The 14139-nt window shown below is 44.8% G+C and overlaps 1 protein-coding gene and 1 long non-coding RNA gene across 4 annotated transcripts; both read right to left on the minus strand.

Moving 5' to 3' along the window:
- Positions 1–6691: 6691 nt before the first annotated feature.
- LOC132581904 (uncharacterized) lies at positions 6692–10105 on the minus strand. Its single transcript, XR_009556143.1, has 2 exons — positions 8492–10105; positions 6692–7139 (listed from the first exon to the last, which is right to left on the minus strand). It is a non-coding gene; the product is annotated as an uncharacterized LOC132581904 (long non-coding RNA).
- A 335-nt stretch (positions 10106–10440) lies between these two features.
- Positions 10441–13869, minus strand: LOC132581902 (RNA-binding protein 3-like). 3 transcript variants are annotated; one of them, XR_009556142.1, is made up of 6 exons: positions 13721–13869; positions 13447–13553; positions 11787–11892; positions 11597–11678; positions 11460–11521; positions 10441–11066 (listed from the first exon to the last, which is right to left on the minus strand). XR_009556142.1 is itself a non-coding variant. In XM_060253354.1 (5 exons), the coding sequence occupies exons 1-5, from the start codon at positions 13821–13823 to the stop codon at positions 11461–11463; spliced, it is 453 nt and encodes a 150-aa protein (XP_060109337.1). In that variant the 5' UTR covers positions 13824–13869; the 3' UTR covers positions 10441–11460. The 3 variants fall into 3 exon arrangements, 2 of the variants coding, with proteins under 2 accessions (XP_060109337.1, XP_060109336.1); XM_060253354.1 differs by having other exon boundaries at positions 10441–11521; positions 11603–11678; XM_060253353.1 differs by having other exon boundaries at positions 10441–11524; positions 11603–11678.
- Between the last annotated feature and the right edge of the window lie 270 nt (positions 13870–14139).

The raw sequence follows: 14139 nt of genomic DNA on the forward strand, positions 1-14139 counted from the left end.
TGAGGAAAGGTTGAAGGAGCTGGGCATATTTAGCCTGGAGAGGAGGAGGCTGAGAGGTGATAGCATCACCATCTTCAAGTACTTGAAGGGCTGTCATATAGAGGATGGTGCAGAATTGTTTTCTGTAGCCCCAGAAGGTAGGACTCGAACCAAAAGGTTGAAATTAAAAGAGTTTCCGGCTCGACATTAGAAAGAACTTCCTGACCGTTAGAGCAATTCCTCAGTGGAACAGGCTTCCTCGGGAGGTGGTGGGCTCTCCTTCCTTGGAGGTTTTTAAACAGAGGCTGGATGGTCACCTGACAGCAATGAAGGTCCTGTGAATTTAGGGGGAGGTATTTGTGAGTTTCCTGCACTGTGCAAGGGGTTGGACTAGATGACCCTGGAGGTACCTTCCAACTCTTTGATTCTATGCCGCAGGCTATATGCAGACTAATGCTGAGTGTGCAAAATTTCAAGATTTGCATAACTCCTCTTCAGACAGGAGGGGAAAAACAAACTCGTACGTTTGCATGTCTTCAGGGCAGGCCTAGTCACAGAGCAGAGGTCTGATTTAAAATGGCACGGGCAAGCAAATAACATATAATCGTGTCTCAGATTTCCAGTGTCGAATGGGCTCAGGGCAATTACAACATTAGTTATTAAAATGCACAGCATTATTTATAAAATGCCACTCTAACCACTGCACCACGCTGCCTCAAATACAAAAACTCCCATCCCTCTAATATGGTCAGGGTGGCGATACATGGTTCTCCCTTCCATTTTATTGTCACAACAACCCCGTGAGGTAGACTCAGGTGGGGTAGCCATGTTGGTCTGAAGCAACAGAATTTTCTTTGCGAAGTCGTGTGCAAGCAGCTTAATACCCAGAATTAAACTTTGTTGGTCTTCAAGGTGCCACTTGTCACAAACTTTTATTCCATTGCTTCAGATCAACACGGCTACCCAACCTGAATCCATCTCATGTTAGTTCTTCCTCTTTTCCTAGAATTATTGTCTAATTTCCAAATCCAAATCCAATGAGAGCCAGTTTGGTGTAGTGGTTAAGTGTGCGGACTCTTCTCTGGGAGAACTGGGTTTGATTCCCCACTCCTCCACTTGCAGCTGCTGGAATGGCCTTGGGTCAGCCATAGCTCTGGCAGAGGTTGTCCTTGAAAGGGCAGCTGCGGTGAGAGCCCTCTCCAGCCCCACCCACCTCACAGGGTTTGATTCCCCACTCTTCCATTTGCAGCTGCTGGAATGGCCTTGGGTCAGTCATAGCTCTTGTAGGAATTGTCCTTGAAAGGGCAGCTGCTGTGAGAGCCCTCTCAGCCCCACCCACCTCACAGGGTTTGATTCCCCACTCTTCCATTTGCAGCTACTGGAATGGCCTTGGTTCACCCTTAGCTCTTGTAGGAGTTGTCCTTGAAAGGACAGCTTCTGGGAGAGCTCTCTCAGCCCCACCCACCTCACAGGGTGTCTGTTGTAGGGGAGGAAGATAAAGGAGATTGTGAGCCACTCTGAGACTTTTGAGATATGGAGTGGAGGGCGGGATATAAATCCAGTATCATCATCATCATCATCACTTATATCATAGAAGTTTGCTTGGGTGACCTTAGACTGGCCACATACTCAGCCTAACCTACCTCACAGGGTTGTGAGGATAAAATGCAGGCAATAGGAACACTGCAAGCTGCTTTGGGTCCTTGCCAGGGGACGATGGCCCAGTATCAATGAAGAAAATAAATCAAAATACAGCTGTTAACATGTGTGGTGTTGCAATGCTTTTGTGGGCTATGGATCTCTGGTGTGTTAAGATTAGATTTGTAGCCATCGATAGCCCAGTTTAAATGAGACGCTGGATGTATGCAAAGTGGCAGCGCTCAGTTCTTCCTGCTTGCGTCATCTGTAAATTGTTCTTTGCGTTAGCTTGCTGAAGGAGCCGCAGCTCCGTGAAGTCCCGGAGACGAATCTTGCGGAAAAGTGAAAGGAGCCAGGTTAGCAACAACGCACTGCATTCTCTCCCCTCACACACACACAACAACATTTAAGAGCCAATGACACAAATTTTAGATGAAAGGAAAAAAGGCATAAACAAAAGTTATGAAAGCAGAAGTGCCTGCGGAAGCACAGAGGCGAATCGAGTGTATTTCACAATGCCCCAAGGGTGACAGTCGTAGGCGTGTGATTGCTGTAACAAGCTCCTGGTTTTTGGAAAACAGGCTCATCCCCTTAAGGCCAGCTTGGAGACAGGGAGAATCTGTCCTGTACTCATTCATCCCAGTGTTCCTACAAGCAGCTCAAAATGTCTTCCTCATTTTATCCCTCTTAGCGGTCATGAGTTAGGCTGGGCTGGTGGGAAATGACTGGCCTAGGGTCACCTGACGATCCTGGTGTCAATAGCGAGGATTTGAACTCAGGCCTCCAAGACCCCCGTCTGCTGCTCTAACCGCTGCATCAGGCTGGCTCTCAAATACAAAAACTCCCATTCCCATGGCTGCTTTTTTTAAAGAGAAAGCCCAGCAGGAACTCATTTGCACATTAGAAGAACTGCAGATTTATACCCAGCACTTCTCCCTGAATCAGATTCAAAGTGGCTTACAATCTCCTATGTCTTCTCTTCCCACAACAGACACCCTGTGAGGTGGGTGGGGCTGAGAGAGCTCTCCCAGAAGCTGCCCTTTCAAGGACAACTCCTGCAATAGCTATGGCTGACCCAAGGCCATTCCAGCAGCTGCAAGTGCAGGAGTGGGGAATCAAACCTGGTTCTCCCAGATAAGAGTTACTTAACCACTACACCAAATTGGCTTAGGCCATTAGACCACACCCCTGGCATCACCATTGTTTCACACTGGGCTTTTCGTATAAAAAGCCCAGCAGGAATTCATTTGCATATTAGGCCACATCCCCTAACTCCAAGCCATCCGGAACTCCGTTCCTGCTCAAAAAAAGCCCTGCCCATCCCTCTAATATGGAGTCCAGTGGGATGTCTCAGACCAACGAAGTTTAATTCTGGGTCTAAGGTTTTGTGTGCATGCATGAGGTCTCCACTGAATAGCAGGGCTTTATTGGTAGAAAAAGCCCAGCAGGAACTCATTTGCATATTAGGCCACACTGCCTGAAACCAAGCCAGTGGAACTGCTTTCCTGTGCATTCCTGCTCAAAAAAAGCCCTGTACCAGGGGTGGCCAAACTTGCTTAACATAAGAGCCACATTGAATACACGTCAGATGTTTGAGAGTTACGAGACATGAATGTCAGATGTTTGAGAGCCGGAAGGAAGGAAGGCAGGCAGGCAGATGGAGAGAGAGGTAGAAAGAAAGCAAGTTTAACTTTCAGTGCATTCTCAAAGCTGCTGGCTGGCTTGGCGAAGTGATTTAAAGAGACAAATGCTTTCTCCAAGCTGGCCGGCAGAGCAATGGGGGCTTTGAGAGCCACACAATGTGTGTGAAAGAGCCGGTTTGGCCACCCCTGCCCTGTACCTAGGAATCCTTAGTCCTAGCCCAATGCCTTTAACCACCGATTGATAGCTGCTGCCGTGAAGGAGGAAGACACCATTCTAAGAGGGAATCGGCCTTTGGAAAGGAAGTAATTTGTTCAAGCCCTGTCCTGGATAGCCCAGGCCAGCTGGATCTTGTCAGATCTCAGAAGCTAAGCAGGGACAAGCTCTGGGTAGAATTTGGATGAAGACCACCAAGCAGGGCCAAGGTGCTGTGCAATGGACAGGCAATGGCAAACATCCCTTGCCTTGGAAAAACCCTAGAGCAGGGGTGTCAAACATGCAGTCCAGGGGCCAAATCAGGCCCCTGGAAAGCTATCAAGCCCCAAGCAACTGGCTGTCATCTGCTTCCTTTCCCCTCTCTCTTGCTTCCTTCTGCATAACAGCTTGTTTTGCAAGGCTTGCTCAATTGCACAGGAGCTACAGAGCTATTTTCTCCATTGGCTGAGGCTCCTCCCTTGGGGAGGAAGGGGGAGCGCAGAGCTTGCTTTGCCAGGCTTTCTCAGTCAGACTACTGAGCCAAGCCTCTCCTGGTACCCTGGGGAAGGAGGGAAAGAGCCAGAACTTCCTTTGCCCAGTTCCCTGCATCCCATGGGAGAAATACAAAGAAAGCACCTTTCAGATCAATGAGTGCTAATGTTTTAAGTATGTTTTGTTTTGTTGTTTTAAAAGCTGCGTTTGTCTGTGTCCTTTATAAAGTTTCTATATCTGCTACCTAATCTTAAATAGGTACACACAAGGCCCGGCCCGCCAAGCTCTCATTTATGTCAGATTCAGCCCTCATAACAAAATGAGTTCGAAACCCCTGCCCTAGAGCCACCACGAGTAGCCTGCTATTATATGGTAAATGAGATTTGTTCAATGATGAAGTATGACTAGAACACACAGGGCACACTCTTGATAGCGGATTAGAAAAACGAGTTTGCGATGGACACGTGGACTTCTTGGTGCGAATGCAGATGTTATGCACTGGGGGCTAGCTAAGCTAGAGTGCAGAAGGAAGTTGGCATTCATGTACACCATAACCACTAGTGACACTAGAAAATGTAGCTATGAGATCACGGCGGGGTGGGGGGGCGGGCAGGAAGATAGCACAGAGGATGCTGTGTTCCACAAGCAAGGATAGCTAGATGGCAAAGCTGAGATCTCCAGAGATGAAACAGCAGCATGGACAGGAAGGATTTAGCATTTTTGGATACAAGCATTTTATGGCAAGCCTGGCCCATACAAACCACAGAGAAACCGGGCTGCTAGAACTGCTAGAGGGCGGGGAAGGGAACTGGAACATCGTTTCCAGGACAACTCATCCCTCAGGAATTATAGCTTGTAGGTAAGTCATTCTTCAAGTAGGTAGCATGTTTCCCCAATTTCAAAATTAGGGCTAGAGCTCACCTTGTTATTCTGCCATCAGTGGACTTCGTGCCCAGACCCTTTTGGATTATCCCTTACATAAACATCAACTTCCTGCGGAATCTTGGGTGACACAACCCTACTGCTGGCAGATGTGGATCCTGAAACCACTCACTCGGGGGCAAAATATTTGTCAATAGTGCTCTAAAACGAGCATGTACTACGATTTTAACTCTAATTTTATAATGTTAGTTATGGAATGTCTTGTGATTATGATTATTAGTTATCCCTCTCGTCTGTTTTAAATTTGTAATTTGCTTTCTATTTACTGTCTTGTTTCATATTGAGCTTAAGACCATCGGTCGGCTAACAAATAAAAGGAGAAATTAGGGCCAGGGCCAAGGAAAGGTCCCCTGTGCAAGCACCAGTCATTTCCCACTCTGGGGTGACACTGCTTTCACGGCAGACTTTTTGCAGAGTGGCTTGCCATTGCCTTCCCCACCCCCCAGCAAGCTGGGTGCTCATTTTACCAACTTCGGATGGAAGGCTGAGTCAACCTCGAGCTGGCTACCTGAAAACCCAGCTTCTGCCGGGGATCGAACTCAGGTTATGAGCAGAGCTTAGGACTGCAGCACCTACAACTTTTAACACTGCACCATGGGGCTCTTAGGGCTAGGGCCAAACTGCAACAAATACATGGAAGGAAATAACAGCCGCTTAAATTGGTTGTAGTGAAAAGTGAACAGCTACTGGCTCTGATAAACCCAAGACCTTCCCATCTAATGAACCTTTACCTATGAGTCCATGCATAATCTCAGCTACAGAAAGCTCCTGCTAGACTGGCAAAACTGAATTATCTTGACAAAAAAACCCAACTACTGATTGGCTCTGGGAGTGACACCGCAGTTAACTCAATGCGTTCCAAGTTGTGTGTTTGGTTTCATGTTTTTATGTCTTGTAAGCCACCTTGATACTGGAGAAAGGCAAGATGTAAATATCTTAAAATAAACCTCTGCACCTTTAGTTAAAAGAAAACCACAGGATCGCTGTGTATGCTAGAAGACTCCAAGCCACACTGGGGAGCTGGTGTGCTTGGTGACAAATGAGAACATGTATCCAGGTTTTCAGAAACTTGGAAGGAATAGCAAACCCACAGGGTACATATATTAATGTTATAGAAAGGGCATTAAGAGGATTGGTGATGCCCAATTAAGAGCCGGTTTGGTGTCGTGGTTAAATATGTGGACTCTTCTCTGGGAGAACCGGGTTTGATTCCCCACTCCTCCACTTGTAGCTGCTGGAATAATCTTCGGTCAGCCATGGCTTTCACAGGAACTGTCCTTGAAAGGGCAGTTTCCGTGAAAGTTCTCTCAACCCCACCCACTACACAGGGTGTATGTTGTGGGGGGAAAAGATAAAGGAGATTGTAAACTGCTGAGTCTGATTCAGAGAGAAGGGCGGGTTATAAATCTGCAGTCATCTTCAAGCAAACTGCTTTCTCCACACTTTTGCAAAGAGATCTGGGTTGTAAGTAATCTGAAGCTTTGTTCAAGCATCATGGAACAGCGCTTATCAGAGGGTCCTTGCAACTTCCATAGGACCTGTCAGGGCTTTTTTTGTAGCAGGAACTCCTTTGCATATTAGGCCACATACCCTGGTAGCCAGTCCACAAAGAGCTTACAGGGCCTACTGTAAACTCCAGGAGGATTGGCTACATCAGGGGTGTGTGGCCTAATATGCCAAATAGTTCCTGCTACAAAAAAATCCCTGGCGACCTGTAAAGTGCAACAAGTTATCTTGAACCAAATTATGCTTTCAACCCACAAGGTCCTATCACTATAGAAACAAAAAAACCACAACACAGAACTAAAATCATCCTTTTATTATTCACAATCTTAAACTTGGGAATCCAAAATACCACAGGAGAAACGGATTTAAAAATTAGTATTGTATTTTGCAGTTCATTTGGCTGCTTGTTAAAGATGTTATATGTTAGTATTCTTCCTCGGCAGCCAATTTTAAGCTGAGATTTTGTACAAAGCTACAGCCCGGCTTACTTATAAAACGAAGTTGGAAATTCTACCTTGTGTTCTTGAACACATGGAGCTGAAAATCACCAGAAGCACTGAACAGCGCTTACAATTGTAAGCAAGTTCAACGTCAGCGTTTCCCAGTTTAACTTGGGCCACTGTTTACACCAGCCAGCCTCTCTTGAGCAGTCTGCTGTATAAGCACTGTGCTGCTGTTGTCTTCTTGCCCCACTTTTCCCATCAGTCCTGGTAAAGGTAACAGCCATTCCAGCAAGTGGCACCAATCTGAAAACAAAGCAAAAATGGGTATTTCAGTGCCTCAGCTCACCCGCACGCTTGTTGCGTTTTGTTTTAACTGTATAATTTTAAATTATTTTAAACTGATGTTATCTTGGGAAAGGGCAGAATACAAATTGACCACTCAACTAGGCGGATTAAAAATTTGCTGCCAACCCAACCAGGTAAGCTAGTTCTTTGATGTGAGCACTACAACAAACCTGTTCAGCCAACTGAGCTGATGTCTCCAGAGCTTCCTTCTCTTAAAGACCATGCTAGCAGCTATAAGCAGCCCTGAAAAAAAAAATCACTGTTGGGGAGTACGCACAGCAGCAGCCTGCAGATACAGGCACGCAGCTGTAAACAGCACACAATGGTTTCTAATTTTAGACAAACTAGGATGACTTCAGCGCTGCTTATTTAAGGAACAATTTTAAAGGAGTTGCTTCTGTGATGTATGCTCTGCCAGAAAGCAGTCTTGGTATTAGAACAGCAGCATCACCCACAAAATAATTTAATGCATCATTTTCCTGCCCTTTCTCCCAAGGCTCCATACATGGCCCTCACTTCCATTTTATTCTAACACCCCCCCCCCCCCATGAAATTGATCAGGTTGAAAAAGACTACAGACCCACGCCTTTGGCAAACCAGAGTTCCACAGCTGGTGGGATTTGAACCTTGTTCTCCCCCATACCCAGTTACATCCTAACCACTACATCACGATGGTGGTGGAAAATGCCATCGAGTCGCAGCTGAGTTATCTGCCATTGATATTTCTCAACACAAGGCCATTAAGTCCAGCTATACAGTGTTTGTGCACTCAGGAAGCTAATCTATTTGCAGTCAGGCCCTTGCCCACCATGAGATTCTTTTCTGTTTTCAGTGGTCCCCCCCCAACCTTTTTGGCACCAGGGACCTGTTTTGTGAAAGACAATTTTTCCATGGACCGGGGGTGGGATGGTTTCAGATGATACAATAATGCACTGTTTCTATTAATTTGGCATGGTGGTTAAGTGTGCAGACTCTTATCTGGGAGAACAAGGTTTGATTCCCCACTCCTCCACTTGCAGCTGCTGGAATGGCCTTGGGTCAGCCATAACTCTCGCAGTTGTCCTTGAAAGGGCAGCTTCTGGGAGAGCCCTCTCAGCCCCACCTACCTCACTGTGTCTGTTGTGGGGGAGTGGAGGACTGGATATAAACCCAATGTTGTTGTCTTATTACTGCATTGTAATATAGAATAATTATACAACTCACATCCCGGCTGCTAACAGGCCATGGACCAGTCCTGGTCTATGGGTTGGGGACCCCTGAACTAGATGACACAACTGCAGTAAGAACAATTATCAAAGGAAACCACTTACTTCATAGCATGGATTCAAGAGCTGGAGAAGCGGTTTCATTCCCATTCCAGTACTTCACCGCAGAATGGCATAACACCCTTCTCTCTTCTCACCTGCCAAAAACAGGTCAGTGTCACTAACTCAAGCTCATTCAAAAACTCACTTCATTTCATAGATTATAGGTCTGACAGGATACTCCAGGGCTAGGTGATGCTGTTCACCTAGTCCTGAGGAGATTCCCCCAAGTTAATGTGGTCAATTTTTCTCCCTCATTTAGATCATCTAAAACCACATACCAGTGGAAAAATTGGCAAGTGGGAACAAAAGCCTCCCATACCCAAAGTATGCTGTGCTGAGAGAAACCTTCTCAACAGTCCAAGTTCTGCATAAGGCACTATTATAAAGTCTTGGACAAGACAGCTGGATGAATCCAAGTATTGTTTGGTTGGTTGCATTTCCCCATTTTTGGAAAGCAGATATCAATCACAGCAGCCAGCCAGGCCCTCCCCCAGGATAAAATTGCAGATTCAGACCAAGTTCTCCAGGGGGTCTGTAAAGACCCCAGGATTAGCCCAGTGAGTTTGTCAAAAAGCAGTAAGAACCAGTGGTTTGCTGTGGCCATAAGAATGGAGCTCTGTGGGAGAGAAGATGCAGACATGAGCAAAAGAGTTACCTCGAAATACAGGACTATTTCCACAAATGAACTAGCCAAGAGCAGCTTTCGTCTCACATGGATCGCACTGAAGGAGGCACAACACACTTCGGGGGTCTCCAAGGAACACTGGCTTCCACACGCTAGCAGAGAATTCTCACAGTGTAAGAACAGGACAGAGCTAACTACAGGTAGGCCCATCTAGGCACACCAACACCAGTTCCACCTCAACCCTGAAGCCTCAAGTCCCCAGATGTTGAGAGCTTCCTTCTCTAACAGCTCATCTGCCAAAGCTGAGTTTCTCCAAACCAAATAGGACATGCCATCCAACTTTAGGAAGCATTTGCATAAACCAAGAGGGCACCTTCCTTCCCGGGTTCACCCTAGCAACAGCAATACAGCAGTATTACAATTGCAGCAAGGGACACCACCACGTGTTAACTGGACTCATTGTTTGAACCCTTAAAAGGGCCAGGTATTATGACAGAGCACAGGGTGTTTTACCACTGTACACATTTGTGCTGAGCACCCCACATTCTTATTTCCCTCTGTAGCACCAACTCCCAAACCAGAAAAATAGTGATGAACCTTCAAAAAAGCAAGCCAGTTAAAAGTTACTATTTGAAGGCCAAACCAGGACACTCAAGATCTTCAGCCACCAATGTCTTGAGGAATTCCACTGGGAATCAGTGCTTGCAAGACAACCACCACCACCACCTTGTTTTTAGCCACTACCCACTTAAGAGATAAAACCAATTCCCCAGGACTGCACTGTGGTGTAGATAAGCCTCCCAACATTCCAGGGAATCAAATGCTGGCAAATGCACAAGGGGGGGGGGGGAGGGGAGAGAATCTTTGCCTGTATGTATCCATGTGGGCCTTAAGAGTGGTTTGATGTAAGGTTACTCAGATACAATAGGATCACCAACATTACAGTGTATAGCATTAGGCCATACAGCAAGGGGAGCCAGTGGTAGCTCTCCAGATGTTTTTGCCTACAACTCCCATCAGCCCCAGCCATTGGCCATGCTGGCTGGGGTTAATGGGAGTTGTAGGGGAAAAACATCTGGAGAGCTACCGTTGCCCACCCCTGAAAGAACAGGCAGATTTCTCCATTTGTTCTGCCTTGTGTTGCACAGTATTACAGTTTTCATTCCTATCAGTTTCTTGGGAATTGGGAATTCTTGGGAATCTATCATTACCTGTTAACCAACTTTGGGCATTCTCTAGATGAGGCGAAACACATTTTTAGCTTACTTGCCCCTCAGCTATCTAAGTTGTGCGGTGCAATGCGATGTCAAACGTCACGAGCAGAGAATTGTTTCAGATGGGATTTTAATGGGCTTCGTAAAGCCAAAAACTCAGTACAGGAACTTCCTTATCCACTTCAAAATACAATGTCAATGGAATTATGCACGCGTCTTCCAGTAAAAAAAGGACAATATAAACAAACATTTTCAAGAACCTCTCAAAGCGTCAGAGTCCTAGGTTTACTATACAGTAAAACAGACTTTATTGTGATCAATGCGAACCATTTAACCCTTTCAGTAACACCAAAGTGGCTTGCCTGTCACCCTCCCTTGTGATGCTAAGAGTTAAACTCCAAAAAGTGCATCGCACTTTTTCAGAAGTAATTTTTGCTCAGCTTCCGGTACTCTTAAGGGCCCCATTTAAGTCAAGTTAAAAGAAAACTTCAGGCTGAGAAAGACAAATAAAACCAGATTTCAAAAATGCTTTAAAACCACTCTTGAAAAAAAGAAATTCTTGAGCAAAGTCTAAACAGGCCATCTTGTAGAGGAAGCTTTCGGGCTGCATGTGACAAAAAGCTATATAGGGGAAGATACAAGTAGGTAACTAAAGATTCAGCGAAGCTCCAAAAATCTTTATAAATACGGCCATTGGAAGGACGATCTTGATTCAGGAAGGATTTTTACTCGGTGTGAGCTGAGGACAAGAAGCAGGTACAATCATAAAGGCACAAGCATATGGACATGTTTGCAGCATTTTCACCATGCCTAGACTTTTTTAAAAGATTAGTGAGGCTAGGAATCTCAAGGCCCTCCCCCAAATTAGCACTCCGTAGCTGGGCTGTACAATTTTGAAGTTAACAGTTCTTAAGGTCCAACATGCATTTAAGTTAACGTATCGGTAATCTGAACTGATGCCTGCAATGTTTAGACTGAGTCAACGGCAGGTGCTCAAAATCCTTCTTTTGAGCTTAGCTACCCAGTAGTGAGCTACTACTACAGCCACTACCTGTTGCAAGTTGGAACACTGCACGTTACAGGTGTTTTGGACAAGTAGGAAATTTGCAATCCCTTTCCCAGAGCTACCTACCTCAGTTGTCGTAGCTGTCTCTGTAAGAGCCTCCTGAAGAGTAGCGGTCATAGCCTCCCTGACTTCTGAAAACAAAGGGTATGTGTTTTGCACTTGCTCAGTGAAAGTCAAAACTCTGAAACAGAGCTCATTGTCACAATTACCTGCCGTAATCCCGGGAACTACTATAACCTCCACTTCTGCTGTCGTAGCGACCACCATAGCTTCTGTCTCCACCACCTACAAGATGAAGATGATTGACTGGTGAGCAGCCACCAATGGAATCAACCCTTCCCTCGATTAATCCAGAGCCAGTCAACAACGGCCACCACCCTTCTTCATGCTCACCTCTGGAATAGCCACGGCCTCGGCCCCTTCCGCCAAAATAACCACCTCTGGATCCACGTGAAGATTTCCCTGCATGGTCAACTCTGATCTGGCGCCCATCTACAGACTAATCACACACACGAAAACGTTTTAATGAGGGCTTTCTAGATATCATGGGAGATTGACTTGCCAAGCCTCCTGCCATCTTCAACTGCAATGAATGGACCTGGGCTGGGTTATTAACTCTAGATTACACCTATGCAACCCCTGAACTGATCAACTATACCTGCACCTGCAATTTGGCCACAAGTGGATTAAAAGTTGAAGGAATGCCAAATTTAGTACCTTGTTTTTGAGTAAGCATGCATATAATCATACTGGTAGCCTCACTTCCACCTTGCAGATCAGGCCAGATGGGAGATCTTAGGCAAAATGTTATGGATCAAGCAGAGATTTAAACCCAGATTCTAGATTTAAACATTCCAGTTGCTGCACATCAAAATTCATAGCAAGTCTAAAACTGCTTTGAGATCTAAACATATGCCACAGTGCTTTTGGATAGCTTGAAAGGGCACAGCTTGGGCCACCTGAGATTTCTGAAGCATAAGGAAAATTTAGTGTCCTAAGGCGGCATTTTCCATCTCTGATACAGGAACAGTGAGACATTTAATTCATCGTAGAATGGGGAAGAGAGAAGGGAGTAAGTAATCCATCTGTTAGGAGGGACTACAGAAAGAAGCTCTGAACTAGTTTGGTATTTTTCTGATGCTTTTATTTTTCAAACAAAGCCTTTCTACCTGAACTAAAATAAGCTCAGCAGCCATGCATGCACACTCACCAACTCATCCAATTTCGTCCATAGGTCGAACACTTAAGTACTGTCTTAGAAAGGCTGTTCAACATCAATTTGATCCACTTTCACGTTATAAATTATGGGCCAACCCAGACATAAAAATTGGGGAAGGGGGAATGTTTTTATATGGAAGGCTTGGACCAATAGGGAGATTCATACTCAAATCATGTTTAGGATATACAAGACACACAGTAACTCTTTAGCAATGTTGAGTCAAGTGTCTAACTCACAGAACGTGACTTCTAAACGTATGCTTTCGGCATATCTGGTATTTTAGTTCTTCTGGAAGTCTTTGCTCATATCACTTTTGTGTTAGAAGATCCACTGATTTTTGAGAATGCTGCTGTACTTTATCAGCCTTGTTACATTACACAAATGCCCACCTCAGCATATCAATGGACTGAGAAACTCAGAACTTTATCAATATTTGAATGCATGGCATATATACAGCAACTGCATATGGTTTTTAGATATTTGAGAACTTTAATAGAAGCTTCCACCGCTATTTAATAGAATCTGCCACCACTATTATATTTTCATCCCTACTTTATTTTTTTTAATTGTCACTGGATTTGGAGTTTTTTGCTTTTTTTTTGAAAGAAAAATAATTTTTAGGCCATTTAGGAAACACCTTGTCCAACAGGTACATCTGTCTCTTCTAAAACAGATTAGATTAGCCAGCTGTACTTTAAGCAGCTTCTCATGAATTACTGCTTGATCCAAGATTTTAAAAATAACAGCTAATCAGTCATAAAAGCACAAGTATACGGACAAGCTTGAAGCATTTTCACCACTCCTAAACCAATACGAAATTTAAGCCATCCTTACCTCCCCATTCATGGCTCTCATGGCATCTGACGCATGCTCAGGATTGGAAAAGGTGATAAAGCCAAACCCTCTTGATCTCTGTGTTTCTTTGTCCTTGATCACTACAACTAGAACCACAAAACAGAAAGTTACAAAAATCATTTGTAGAAGAGCTGGATTAGAGTTAAGTAGCACTTTAGAAACCAACAAAATTTCTCAAGGTATAAACTTTTGAGAGTCAATAGAATGAAAATGTCTTTGAATTAATCTCAACATCCACACAGAATATTCTTACCTTCAGAAATAGGACCAAAAGAGCTGAAATGCTGCTCCAGACCTTGTTCATCAGTGTCAAAGTTCAACCCCCCAACAAACAGCTTTCCTTCTTCAGAAGACATGATGGTGAAGAGGTGTCTACAGAACAACACACACAAAAATATGCGCTAGAAAAACAAATGTTGGTTGATCTTTTCAGCTAAGCATAAGAGCCACATGCTCCTTACTTATGTACAAGATGACTGAAAGTCTAGATATGAACACCATACAACACATTTCTTTGTGCATCTGTCCCCACCGCCCAAATCCTCTGTTCTCTACAGCTGGCCATATTACAATACTTCTGATTCAGTGGCAAGCAAAGCAACATGGTTTTACAAGATTACACTCAGTAGAAACTCAGGTCACATCAAGCAAAAATAAGACTATTTTGTGTAA

This window comes from Heteronotia binoei, chromosome 13 (genome assembly GCF_032191835.1).
Source record: "Heteronotia binoei isolate CCM8104 ecotype False Entrance Well chromosome 13, APGP_CSIRO_Hbin_v1, whole genome shotgun sequence".
Taxonomy (NCBI): Eukaryota; Metazoa; Chordata; class Lepidosauria; order Squamata; family Gekkonidae; genus Heteronotia; species Heteronotia binoei.

Excerpts from the sequence above, each read along its gene's own strand:
- LOC132581902 (XM_060253353.1), bottom strand. The coding sequence starts at position 13,823 with ATGTCTTCTGAAGAAGGAAAGCTGTTTGTTGGGGGGTTGAACTTTGAC. Across the intron at positions 11,893-13,446 it reads TGAGAGCCATGAATGGGGAG|TCTGTAGATGGGCGCCAGAT; the intron begins GTAAGGATGGCT and ends GTGTGTGATTAG. Across the intron at positions 11,679-11,786 it reads AGGCCGTGGCTATTCCAGAG|GTGGTGGAGACAGAAGCTAT; the intron begins GTGAGCATGAAG and ends TTCATCTTGTAG.